The sequence below is a fragment of the Sabethes cyaneus genome, chromosome 2 (genome assembly GCF_943734655.1).
Source record: "Sabethes cyaneus chromosome 2, idSabCyanKW18_F2, whole genome shotgun sequence".
NCBI lineage: Eukaryota > Metazoa > Arthropoda > Insecta > Diptera > Culicidae > Sabethes > Sabethes cyaneus.
Window position 1 is genome coordinate 49,504,051 of NC_071354.1, and position 13,705 is coordinate 49,517,755.

General features: G+C 38.2%; 1 protein-coding gene across 1 annotated transcript in view; it reads left to right on the plus strand.

Moving 5' to 3' along the window:
• LOC128735397 (paired mesoderm homeobox protein 2A-like) overlaps positions 1–10,898 on the plus strand; it is a 117,749-nt gene extending 106,851 nt beyond the window's left edge. The window contains exon 4 of the mRNA XM_053829882.1: positions 10,525–10,898. Within this exon, the coding sequence (XP_053685857.1) occupies positions 10,525–10,898 (374 nt within the window). The remainder of the gene's footprint in view (positions 1–10,524) is intronic.
• Positions 10,899–13,705: the final 2,807 nt, after the last annotated feature.

The following is a 13,705-nucleotide window of genomic DNA, read 5'->3' on the forward strand; positions in this document are numbered from 1 at the left end:
CTGAAAAGGCGAGCACCACGGATTTAAGTGCTAATAACTCGGCAATTTCTGAACCAATTCGGAAGGTATTTTTATCAGTCGGTCAGAAATTTCGGTACAAATTGAACAAATACAGTGGAAACAATTTATACTTTAAAACTCACTATTGACAAATGGACAAATATGAATCCATCAATCACGTTTAAGAAAACTTTTATTTCCCAGGCCTGGGACAACCTAAACACGCTGCGATTTCATTCATTTCCATCTCTGGAAAACAGTGAAAGGGTCCCACCGTCCCAACAGGTTATGAATCATTCTCCTTGTACCAATCTAAACAAATTTGCTGTCCTGAACGTGTATCTTACGTTCGACGGTTTGCATCGATACACTACTAGAATCTAATCAAAATTGAAGTCTTGTGCAAAAATGTAGGTAACAAAATTGAACATTTCATGCATATCACCGCAAAAAAAGAGCTTGGAAAAATTATCTAAGCAAATTATCCAGAAATGACGGGAGTACAACGTGCCCATGCATCATATTTTCGTGGATTTCAGGGTTTATGTCCGGGCACTGAGATTTATCCAAAACAAAGCCTGATAAAAATATTCGGAAAGACTGCAACAATAGTAAATTGCAATATTCCATCGTGTCCTGATTATGACGTCTTTGTTTCAAAAGGTAAACAAATTAAAACTGTCAACAGTTCAACTATTTAAAACAAAAAAAATCGAGCAAATTTCATGAAAATGCAGATGCAGATGTTTTGAATAAATAAAGAAGCAATATTTCTAAACGTTAGCTAGAAAAAGTTGTTTTTCCGAAACAGCATAAATTTGAAGTGAACATAGAATATTTTAAAGAAAAAACTTATTTGTTTGAAACTGTGTAGTGTCCTCTATGACCGGACACCAGCTTGTCTCATATGACCGGAGAGTAAAGTAATTGGCGAAATATACTTACATAACCTACAACTGCTGTAACTTTGATTCCTATGTGAAATAAATATTAAATTAGAAAAAAATGCAGCAAAATATCAGTTTGATACCAACTTCTCAACGTACTTTGTAAGTGGTATTGCCGCGCACATTTTCGAATGCATTCCGCATTAACAGCACTTTCAACAAGCATTTTATGTGGATAAAACTTTAATCAACTGTTATCCAGCAAACCTGCAAAGACTGGACTCACACGATTTGTGCTGGAGTTTTGAAGTGTTCAAAGAACTTTTTCTTCCATTGGCATTGATGCAGGTTTTAATAGATCAAATGGTCATATCCGAGCATAGGGGACAGTTTTCGGTTTGAGCTAATTAATACACAAAATATTTTCTAATTTCAAATTTAAACTTGCTGCACAAATTTTGCTGCTTTGTATTTTTTTTACTTATAATATTATTTTGCTGCACATTATAGGAAAAATAGATGTAACAAAGCCGGGATTTATTGAGTTTTATCAGAAAACCTTAAGTGTCCAAGCATAGAGGACTTCCCCCTACAGCATGTAGGTACTTACTTACTTACTTACTTAGGTGGCTTGCCGTCCTAAGACAAAGCCTGTTGAACAAAATTTCTCCATGTAACTCGGTTGAGGGCTACCGCTCTCCAATTCCTCGGACACCGAGTACTCTCCGCCAGATCTCGCTCCACCTGGTCTAACCATCTTGCTCGCTGCGCTCCTGGTCGTCTTGTTCCTACCGGATTTGAGGCGAACACCATCTTTGCAGGGCAGTTGTCCGGCATTCTTGCAACATGCCCTGCCCATCGCATCCGTCCAGCTTTAGCCACCTTCTGGATACTGGGTTCGCCATAGAGCTGTGCGAGTTCATGGTTCATCCTCCGCCTCCATACTCCGTTCTCCTGTACGCCGCCGAAGATCGTTCTTAGCACTCGTCGTTCGAAAACTCCGAGCACTCGCAGGTCCTCCTCGAGCATTGTCCATGTTTCATGCCCGTAGAGAACAACCGGTCTAATAAGCGTCTTGTACAGGGTGCACTTTGTACGGGGACTTAGTCTGCTCGACCGCAATTGCTTGTGGAGCCCATAGTAAGCACGACTTCCGCTGATAATACGCCTCCGAATCTCACGGCTGGTATCATTGTCCGCCGTTACCAGTGAGCCAAGGTAGACAAATTCATCGACTACCTCAAACTCATCGCCGTCGATCAATATACTACTGCCCAAGCGGTGTCGTTCGGCCTCGGTTCCGCTGGCCAGCATGTACTTTGTTTTAGACGTATTTACCTTTAACCCAATCTTTTCTGCTTCGCGCTTTAGTCTGGTGTACTGTTCAGCCACCGCCACAGATGTTCTGCCGATAATATCCATGTCATCGGCAAAGGAGACGAATTGACTAGATTTGTTGAATATCGTGCCCCGCGTGTTGATATCCGCTCGGTTCATAACACCTTGTAGCGCTATGTTGAACAGCAGGCATGAAAGACCATCACCTTGACGAAGCCCTCTGTGTGATTCGAATGAACTTGACAATCCACCCGAAATCCGAACACAGCACTGCGTACCATCCATCGTAGATTTAATCAGTTTGATGAGCTTCCTGGGGAAGCTGTTCTCGTCCATGATTTTCCATAGCTCTTTCCGGTCGATGGTATCATATGCGGCTTTGAAGTCAACGAATAAATGATGCGTGGGAACTCTGTATTCACGGCCCTTTTGGAGGATTTGCCGCAGTGTAAATATTTGATCCGTTGTAGACCGACCTTCGACGAAGCCGGCTTGATAAGTTCCCACAAATCTATTCGCAATTGGTGATAGACGGCGGAAAATGATTTGGGACAGCACTTTATAAGCGGCATTGAGAACGGTGATCGCTCGATAGTTCTCACAGCATGTAGATATGTTTCTTTATTCAAACATCACGAAGCTGTATGGCGACGGACACTAATTGCCTATCGTTTGTCGCTTCTTTGCATAAGAAATAGACATGCTGCGGGCATATTTTCGAGGCCACACGATTCAAAGCAAAAATATAAACCACACGTCGACAATTGCCTGTAAGATAAGGTAGTATAATATGCACCCCTTAACCGTTATGTGTACGGGAAATTTAACACCCATAAGTGTTCGGATGGGTACCCGGGTACCCACCGAAATGAAATGCTTCTAGCTTTATCAATTCTTGACCGATTTTGGATCTTGAACCGTCAAAAGATTGGAAAATTTGTCTATTTTTAGGGCATGAGACTTACCAAGCCTGGAACCACGTCTGGTTCCCATAAATCCGGATCTCCGGGACCATATTTCGGATGCAAAACAAATGTGAACAATTGTCAATAAAACCACACAATATTGGTATCAAAATTCATGAAATCACTCCAGGAGTTGATGTTTATCCATTTTGAGTCCATTTAACGAGTTGTCTTCGCAATGGCCATTCCGGAGCAGGTTCTTGTGGGGCTCCATGAGACCAGTAACATGTTTGGATAAAACCCTAGCAATATGTATATCAAAATTCGTGAAATTACTCCAGGAATTAAAATTTATTCTTTTTGAGTCCATTTGATGAGTTATCCCCGGAATGGCCACTTCGTAGCAGATTCCCATGGGGCCCTGAGGCCACTAACATGTTTGGGTAGAAACCCTAGCAATATGTATGTCAAAATTCATGAAATCCCTCCAGGAAATGATTTTTGTCCATTTAAGTCGATTTGACGAGTTATCCTAGGAATGACCATTCCGGAGTAACTTACCGATGGGCCCGATATGGCCACTAGCTTGTTTGACATAAAAAGAAAACTCGGCAAGATGTATGTCAAACTTCATGAAATCACTCCAGAAATTGATTTTTATCCATTTTGAGTCCATTTGATGAGTTGTCCTCGGAATGGCCACTCAGGGGACAACTTGTCAGATGGACTCAAAATGGATAAAAATGAACTGCTGGCGTGATTTCATGAATTTTGACATACATATTGCTAGGGTTTCTATCCAAACATGCTAGTGGCCTCAGAGGACCCCACGGGAATCTGCTCCGGAGTGGCCATTCTGGAGACAACTCATCAAATGGACTCAAAGTGGATAAAAATCAACTCCTGGAGTGATTTCATGAAGTTTGACATACATATTGCTGGGGTTTCTAACCAAACATGTTACTGGTCTCATAGAGCCCCACAGGAACCTGTTCCGGAGTGGCCATTCCGGGGACAGCTTATCAAATGAACTTAAAATGGATAAAACTCAACTCCTGGAGTGATTTCGTGAATTTTGATATACATATTGCTAGGGTTTCTATCCTAATATGTTAGCGGTCCCGTAAGGCCCCACAGGAATTTGCTCCGGAGTGGCCATTCCGAAGACTATAAGTTGAATGGACTCAAAATGGATAGACATCAACTCCTGGAGTGATTTCATGAATTTTGATACCAATATTGTGTGGTTTTATTGACAATTGTACACATTTGTTTTGGATCCGGAACATGGTCCCGGAGATCTGGATTTACGGGAACCAGACGTGATCCCAGGCTTGGTCAGGCTCATGCTCTAAAAGTAGACAAATTTTCCAATCTTTTGACGGTTCAAGATCCAAAATCGGTCAAGAATTGATAAAGTTAGAAACATTTCATTTCGGTGGGTACCCGGGTACCCATCCGAACACTTATGGGGTAAAAAAATTCGAAGGCCCCCCCTTCGACCCCCCCTGCTGCTACAGGCAATCTGTTGATGACAAATGGTTTATTCCCACTAGTTAGGAGCATTCTTCGAGTTTTAGCTGGCTGAGTTGTCGTAAACCTTGTTTTTCGAGGCAATAAAATCTCAAAAGGTACCCGGGTACCCAGCCGAACACATAACGGTTAAGAATGAATGGATAGATCTCGACCAGGCTTCCCAAGAATAACGTTAAAATTGCGAATATATGTTACCTTTTGAGCTGAAAATCAATGGTTTACTTCCTTTAATATTGTGGAATAAAAATGCTAGGAATTATTTAAAAACAGCGTCTAAAATGTGCGAGCAATATGCCCCAGCATATTTTTGAGATTGATATGCCTATACTATTTTGTGGAAAGTTAAACTTGTTTAGATATTCCCAAAACATTGTGTTTTCACATAAAATAAACCTAGTTTCGGTCTCCAACGATAACTTTTGTTTTTTGCATGGGGCATATTATACTGCAGCTGATGCATATTGCCCCGCATTGTTAAGTAACTTGGAACTTGGATGTGGTAGATAAATTATTCCTAGCACTTTCATTCTATATTACTAACTGAGGCTAATAGTGGTAATAGACTGTCACTCATATCTATTTATCAGTATTTATAGCCAAATTTGCAATAGGGCATATTGCATCATCGCAAGTGGGGCATATTGGCCGCATTCGACATGCTGGGACAAATATTAAATAATTACATAAACTAAGCGTTTTTCACATGTTTTTCGCCTGAGATAATGTTTTAGACCTTCACTTTACGCAATCGAATCGTAACAACCTTATATTTACAGATTTTAACCAAAAGAGAGCTTACGAAAACGACGCAAAGAATTACATCGGAAGCTGTTAGAAGACAAATTTATTTTTCTTTTGGTTTGTCAGCTAGTGACAACTGTCAAGCTTACATAGTAGGTTGGTTTCATCGTTTTTTAAGGTTTATCGTTAGTTTTGCGTTTTAATTTATGCTATTTATTCAAGAAAACTTTAATGACCAAACCTTTAATGGGACCAAACCTCAAAAACAGAATAATCGAGTAAAAATGTGTAATTTTTCAACGGGTATTTCTTTGGAGCAGTCAATTAATAAAATATAGTAGGTACATTTTCTTATACTTTTAGGGTGACCGTGAACCCGCCTAATAGGGTGACACAAATTTTGGTTTTTTAAACACGTCCAAAAAAATAGCGTCTTCACAAAAATTGTAGAACACACTAAAATAAGCAACTTTGCTGCATATAGTAACTATCTATCTCTTACTGGTTGCGAATTTTAATGATTTGTTTAAAGAAACCCCTTTAAAATCAAGCAAAGCAAAGCCATGGGTGTAAACGTCCTTCAGAACTAGACCCTTTTTTATCGACAGACTACACAGTCGGTTATTAGAGTACAGAAAAATTACGGGGCTAGGGTAAAGATCCTTTTAACTCTGTAGCGGCACCGATCAGTTGAAATTCGAACATACGACGACTGGCTTGTTAGGTTGGCATTGTACGCCGACGCTAACTGCGCCGGCCACTTTAAAATCAGTTCTGCTCAGAAAATTTGCACACGCACATTTTCATTGCTTTTCTATGTTCTATAAAGTTATTTAGTAGGTTAAAATACACTCTGAAGATTGTTTATCGCTAGGATGCATATGGATGACAACTAGCACAGCGTTAACAAACAGTTGAATTAAATTCCGAAGACGTGTCGATTTCTTTATGATCATTTCCAGCGCAAAACGCTAAAAAAGCCTCGACTATTTTCGATTGGAATTTGAATGTGAAAATAGTTTCTTTCTAAGACTAATATTTGACGAGCAACATTTCAAAAGGTCCAATGTGCAAATGAGAGATTCTCTTTGCGTCTCCTCTCTTACGTTTATTACGGCGGCATAAATGCACTTGAATTCGTCTATTTTGCATGAAATGGTTGCTGGTGTTATTGGAAAGCTAATACTTTAGAAAAATTGGGTTAAAATGCATTTATGCCGCCGTAATAAGCATAAGAGACGCAAAGAGAATCTCTCATTTGCACATTGGACCTTTTGGTCGAGATTTTCATGTTTATCTGTAAGTAAAAGATAAAAAGGTTTGACAAAACGGGTCCTTTTTAAAAAAAGGAGGTACTACCACTAATCGTGGGGGGTATCAATCGGCACCAAATTTAAGATTTTTGCTTTCTTACCTATAATGAACAATCTGACAAATTCGTGAAGGTCGATTACACGGTTATCGGATACTTTGCATGTGTTGATTCTAACAGATAATTTTTAGATTTCACATCTGAATAACTTGAGAACGGCTGGGCTTGAGAAACAGTTCATTTAAGAATTTAGTTCAAATTGATGCGTATAGAATTTGACTCTGTCAGTTTTATGAAAATTACAAATTCAAAGACAAATCAAAAATAATATTTGAGCTGGAAATGCCCATATCAAATGACATATAAGATGGTATAACAAAGGTTCCTTTCACCACCAGGTGGATTAAATCGGGTTTTTATCGTGGGTTTTCATGAAATTTTGAATGAAAGTTTTTGAAAGTTTTTCTTTCCGTGTAATTTTTTAATGAAAATACACTTAATTTTTGACAACTTTTTCTTTGACGTCATTTTGAACAAATAAGTAGGCTTTGAAATATAAATTTTTAAAAACATAATAACCTCATTTCTCAATACGCCCGTTTGGAAAATTTCGCTTGACGAAAAAAAAGTTTCATGGAAAATTAATCCTTGCATGGTATCCAACATATCAGCAAAATTTCATTTCAATCAAAAATAGTCGAATCAAACCGTTTTGTTAGTTAAGCTGGAATTGCTCTTCATCACTTTTCCTGTATTTCAATGCAAATTACAAAACTGCAAATTGTACACACATTCATCATACATACATACATGTACCCACATAGATACAAATACACATACATGCATGCATACATACATACATTATATACAATCGACCCTTGATTGATATATTTTGGCTTTGCACGTTTTGAATGTCTTAATATACAGTGCTTAAGTGTTAAAGTTTGAATAACTTTTGAAGGAATCATCCGATTTTCAATAACTCGGTTTCGTTTGATAGATCCGTTTGTTTAGTAGTTTTCAAATGACAATAAATTGTAAAGTATTTCCAATTGAATTATTGCTTATATGTAACAAAAATATGTTTTGAATACTTTTGTATCACATTTCTTTATGTAACTTTCAAACCATAAGCCCATTCATCATGAAATTTGGAAGTTAAGGTTTTGAAAGGCTCCCCTTTCATATGCAATCAATTTTGTTCAAATCGGTTAAGGGACCTATGAGACCTATTTTTCGTATTTTTACATAATTTTTTAACTAAAAGACCGATCAGTATGAAATTCAATAGCGACCTATGGAACACCTGACCTTTCATTTGACACTAAGAACATTAAAATCGGTCCAGCCATCTGCGAGAAAAGTGAGTGAGATTGAAAGCGTCACATACACACACACATACACACACACATACACACATACACACACACACACACACACACACACACACACACACACACACACACACACACACACACACACACACACACACACACACACACACACACACACACACACACACACACACACACACACACACACACACACACACACACACACACACACACACACACACACACACACACACACACACACACACACACACACACACACACACACACACACACACACACACACACACACACACACACACACACACACACACACACACACACACACACACACACACACACACACACACACACACACACACACACACACACACACACACACACACACACACACACACACACACACACACACACACACACACACACACACACACACACACACACACACACACACACACACACACACACACACACACACACACACACACACACACACACACACACACACACACACACACACACACACACACACACACACACACACACACACACACACACACACACACACACACACACACACACACACACACACACACACACACACACACACACACACACACACACACACACACACACACACACACACACACACACACACACACACACACACACACACACACACACACACACACACACACACACACACACACACACACACACACACACACACACAGAAAATGTTTAGTTTTCGAAACTTAGTCGAATGGTATATGACATTCGGCCCGCAGGACCTTCTTTCCATTTCCGGTTTTCCGAGTGATTTCTATACTTTTATACTATATATTTATATAGTAGAAAGGCAAAACCTTCCAAAATAGAGTCAAAATCGGAAAAAAAATTTTACCGGTTTTCGGAAGCTACATAATATTTGTACATCCATTTTTGATTCATGCTAGAAGCGTTAACACTCCGCACACTCTTTTTTCAAGTTCTTTAGGCCACAGATAATTGATTTTATACAAAAAAAAAATTTACTTAAGTCTAACAAATTTTTTTTTTGCCCTCCGATTTTTAGAACCAATTTTGAAGGGGCGGGGGGACAAACACTTTAAAAATAATTTGCAATGGCCAGCAGGGCGCATGGATACTCTTTAGAAAACAGTTCCCTGCTGGCGGTACGTGCTGAGAACCAACGGAGTATCAAAAAACGGATTTGAAGGATGGTTTTGAAGCTTTAGGTCAATACCTTGTTACGTAGGGGTTTCTGAAAATTCGAAAAATTGCCAAAATAGGGGCGATTTTGCCAAAATAAGTGCGTTTTTTCATCAAAAATCGCCATTTGAGAGCTCATAAAAAATTTAAAAAATCAAGATATCAAAAAACGGCTATGTAACAATTTGGATAATTCATTTTTACATGCTGAAAAAAAATTCTGCCAAATCGGACCACCAGATTCTGAGATACACGTACCGCCAGCTGAAAAAAAACATGGGTCCGAGAAAAACGCGTTTAAAGTTTCGTACACCCATGAGCTTGCTTTGAGGTGACCCCACAGCTTTCGCCCTAACTTTTCAATGAGATCAGATATCAAAAAATGCTTTTGGCATGACATTTCTGAAGGTACAGCCTCTCGAAAATGCAAAACATAGAATTGGATTTTTTCGATTTTCCAGCGTAGGGCCCCCCCTTAAGTAGATTAATCCAATATTAACAAAAACCAACAAAAACTACCTTAAACGACTAAATTTGAGCTAAGACGCTTAAAAACAACTCTTTTATTTATGAAATATCAGCTTTAATTTAGACAAAAAAGCGAGATTTTCCAAATAATAAAATAACACGAATACCGAACTACCAGTACATTAGATTAGCTGACACTGATTCTAACATAAAATCCGGAAAATTAATATTAGGATTTAACAGATCCGGTAGGAACTAGGCATTATACAATCTAAAAAATCGATAAGTCATTAAACATCAGTTATGTTCAAATTGCAATTTTAACGGTTTACTATTTAAGTCCGTTTGTTGAAATGTATAACTTATAATCGGCAAAATATTTGAAATAAACTTTTAAATCTTCCGCTTTTTAGAGGTAGTGACTCAGAAGGTTTTAGATATTTTCTGCTATTTAATGTGCTGACCAAGGAGACAAACTTCACCCCATTATGGCAAACCACAAATTACTGTCACAGTGAATGTGCCATTCGGTTGTTTTCCACTCCAACTCATATTAACTCTTGTACTATTAATGTCGCCTGCAACTCAATAAATTATGAATTATGATATTTCTGACCCGGCCACACACTGGCGCACATACACACACACACACACACATGAAAATTGCCGTCACTAGCGATCGCAAAAATCATCTGTTTCTGTCGCATCATTTTTCCGACTCCACTAATATTCGTTTTCTACCACTTTTTTTCTCCAACTTTTTTTTATTGTAGGCAAACTGTCCGATTCCGACATGAACGGTGGAGGCGGCGGGGGTGGCAGCGGCGCTGGTGGAGTTGGCCTGCTCGGCAGCCATGGACCAACCGTGGCAGGAAGTCTGTCGACGCTACACAACGGTAGCAGCAACAATAACAACAACACCAACAAGTGGAGCACGTCCTGCAATTCGCTGCTGCAGAACCACCAGAAGTCGGCCGCCAACCATTTGAGCATGAATCACAACTTGCAAAATCACCATCACCACGCGGTGGCCGCCCTTTCGTCACCCTTTTCATCGCTGCTGGGAGCCGGTGGCGGTGCGGCCGGCTATTTGCTGGATCCACTCGGAGGATTGAACAAAACTACCGCCGCTAATCATTTGTTTTAAGTGCTTTCGTTTTAGATTGCTCTATCCATGACGATTTGTAAAGTTTCTGACATTCTTACGCTAAGCTTTTTAAAAGAAACTAGAGAGCGATGACTTAGATTTTAAGTGATTATGGTGGAAAAGGAGAAAGAAGTTAGGATTTAGCTTTCGTTGCAATACTGTACCGCAAGTAAGTGTGTCACACTTACTGAAAAGTAGGTACCTACCAAAATGCATCTGATTATGTTCATTAGTTTATTAATTTTAAAGTGGCGTTAATTAGTGTTGAATTATGTGGAACTCTTTCCGCTACAAAACTGTGAACCACAGGCTGCTAACGGTGCGGAATTTGAGAGCCAATTAAAAATCCTTCTGGTAATGCAGCATGATGGAGTGGCTGAAAAAAATCTCCAATTAATCAGAGAAAAGTCTGTCATTTCATTAGCGTCAAAGAGAAATGCAAACGTCCATCAGCATAACGACCAGTGACGTATGAAGATCCACGTCTAAAGCAACACCTTTCTCTCTAGTGTGTCACGTTTGCCAATTAACTAGTCATGGAAAAGTGTTCCATTTCGTAACCGCCCACTCGTTTAAAATTGCATCGGGAAAAACCCATGGCAAATCGTCACGTCAATGTTTGAATAATGTTCTATTTCAAACAAACAATTCGATACATTCTAGTATACGAATCAAACAATCTTAAACTATCCGCGAATGGCTTCCCGATATAGTCGGTTTAACCAGCACAGAACATGCGCGTTCTGTGGAAAAATAATCAAAGATTCCAGTCAAATTCAAATGCTAGTCGAAGTCGTAGGAAAGCAAGCCTAAGCATTATATCTTGATATTTAAAATCTATCGTGACAAAGCTATATTAAGAGAAAATACGCTAGTAAACGAGTAAAACGATTCGGTCATCCGCAATGTTTGTGAGCTGTAAATATGAGTATGATAAATAAAAATACAAAAAAAATGTTTAGGTCATGTAAATATAAACAAATCAATAAAATTTTCGTAAAATGGAGTGTCTTGTTTTTCTTGTAATAGATTTAAAATTTTCGACTAAATAAAGAAGGTTCATGATTAAAAAAATCATGATATGAAATCTTAGTAATACTATTTTACCACGTACTTCGATAAACTTTTATTCACAGTATCGTGAAATTTCCTAAAACAGTGCGGTAATTTAAAAAAGAGGCAAACACAATATGTGATTTGTAAAATTATTTTAGATTTCATTGAATGCAAAAATATCAACGGTTTTCAGGCAAAATTTCTCTTATTTGTTGGTGAGCGGAAACTTTTCCTCTTCGATTACATACGATCAGCAATTTAAATTGAATTCATCAAAACTAGTTAACTTCGAGATACGCTGCTGGTCTAATAAGCCAGTCGTCGTTTGTTCTAATCTGGGTGGTTCTGCTAGAGTCAGTAGGATTCTTGCACTAGCCCCATAATTATCAACGACGATTGCGGCTGATAATTGAAGCAAAGAGAGAAACATTTGAATTGGATTAATTTAGGATAAATGTTACGGATATACTTTACACGATATATACTCAAAATTAAAATTTATGCAAGCGTCTTATTTCTTATTTCTCCATTTCTAGTGACCATTTACTTTATTGGCAGTTTATTATTACTCACCCTGTAATCTGTTATATGAAGCGGCTAATCCAACCATGCCGTTGAATTGAAAATTGTCTAGCCTCCATCACACGTAGTTAAGGTAACGATGATTTCTGTGACCTACAAATTTTAGCCCAAATCTGCAACTAAATATTGAGTGATAATATGACCTCTTGCAGCCGCAAATATGTGAAACATTTCATCAAAGCACTAATGAAATACTTCCAAATCCATTGGATAGACTAAACAACAAACTAAACCAAACACCTTTCTCTAAACGTTTTTTTTTAATTACATTTAAATGATACGCAATACTAACCCTTTTTGTTCGTTTCGGTCCGCCGATTCGGAAGTTCTTTTCGGTTCGCAAATGTCAAGTGTCAGATGTCTGCGAGTGTTCACGCTCAATCTCAGCAACCCAGAATTGAGTGAAGAACTACTCAGTTTCAGAAAAACCGTGAGTATGCAAAAATTAGCAAAGGTGCTGTCACTCATAAATGAGTAACCATACATTTTACCAAAAACGTGTAGTTTTTGTTCAGTTTTATTTACTTGAATTAATGGGTGAAAACTACTCATTTTAAGGTGAAGGTTGTCAGAGTTCAGTTGCATTTTAGTGATTTCAGTACTTTCACAACGAGAACAGAGTTGCTACTTTAGTAGTAGGTAATAATCTGTTATGAACAATTATGAAACGTAAAATCGCGCAGCTATTTTTGTTGTTTGTTGAACGAGATCCAACAGTAATTCTATCACATAAAATGCTGTTTAAGGTGAATTTTATTATCAGTAAATCAGTAAATAAGTGTATTTTCGACACTCTACGACCGTTAATTTAATAGCGAAAATTATTGGTCAATTTCATATTCGGTGCCATACTGACTGCCATAAATGGACTCTGATGACCTTGTCGTTTAACCGTAACCGTAACAGTTCATTTTGTCAAAACAGGGTAGTTTATACTCAGTTTAATTTACTGGATAGATAGGTGGAAACAATAAGTTTTATTGAGAGGAATGGGTTGAAAATACTAATTTCGAGTATGTTATTTCACTTAAAATATCTAATTTTGTATGGTATATTATATTATTATCTTATTATCATTAGGCCATTGCAAATCATATTTAAAGTTTTAGTCACCCCCCCTTGGAAATTAGCTTGAAAAATCTGGGGGCAAAAAAATAATTTGTAGGATA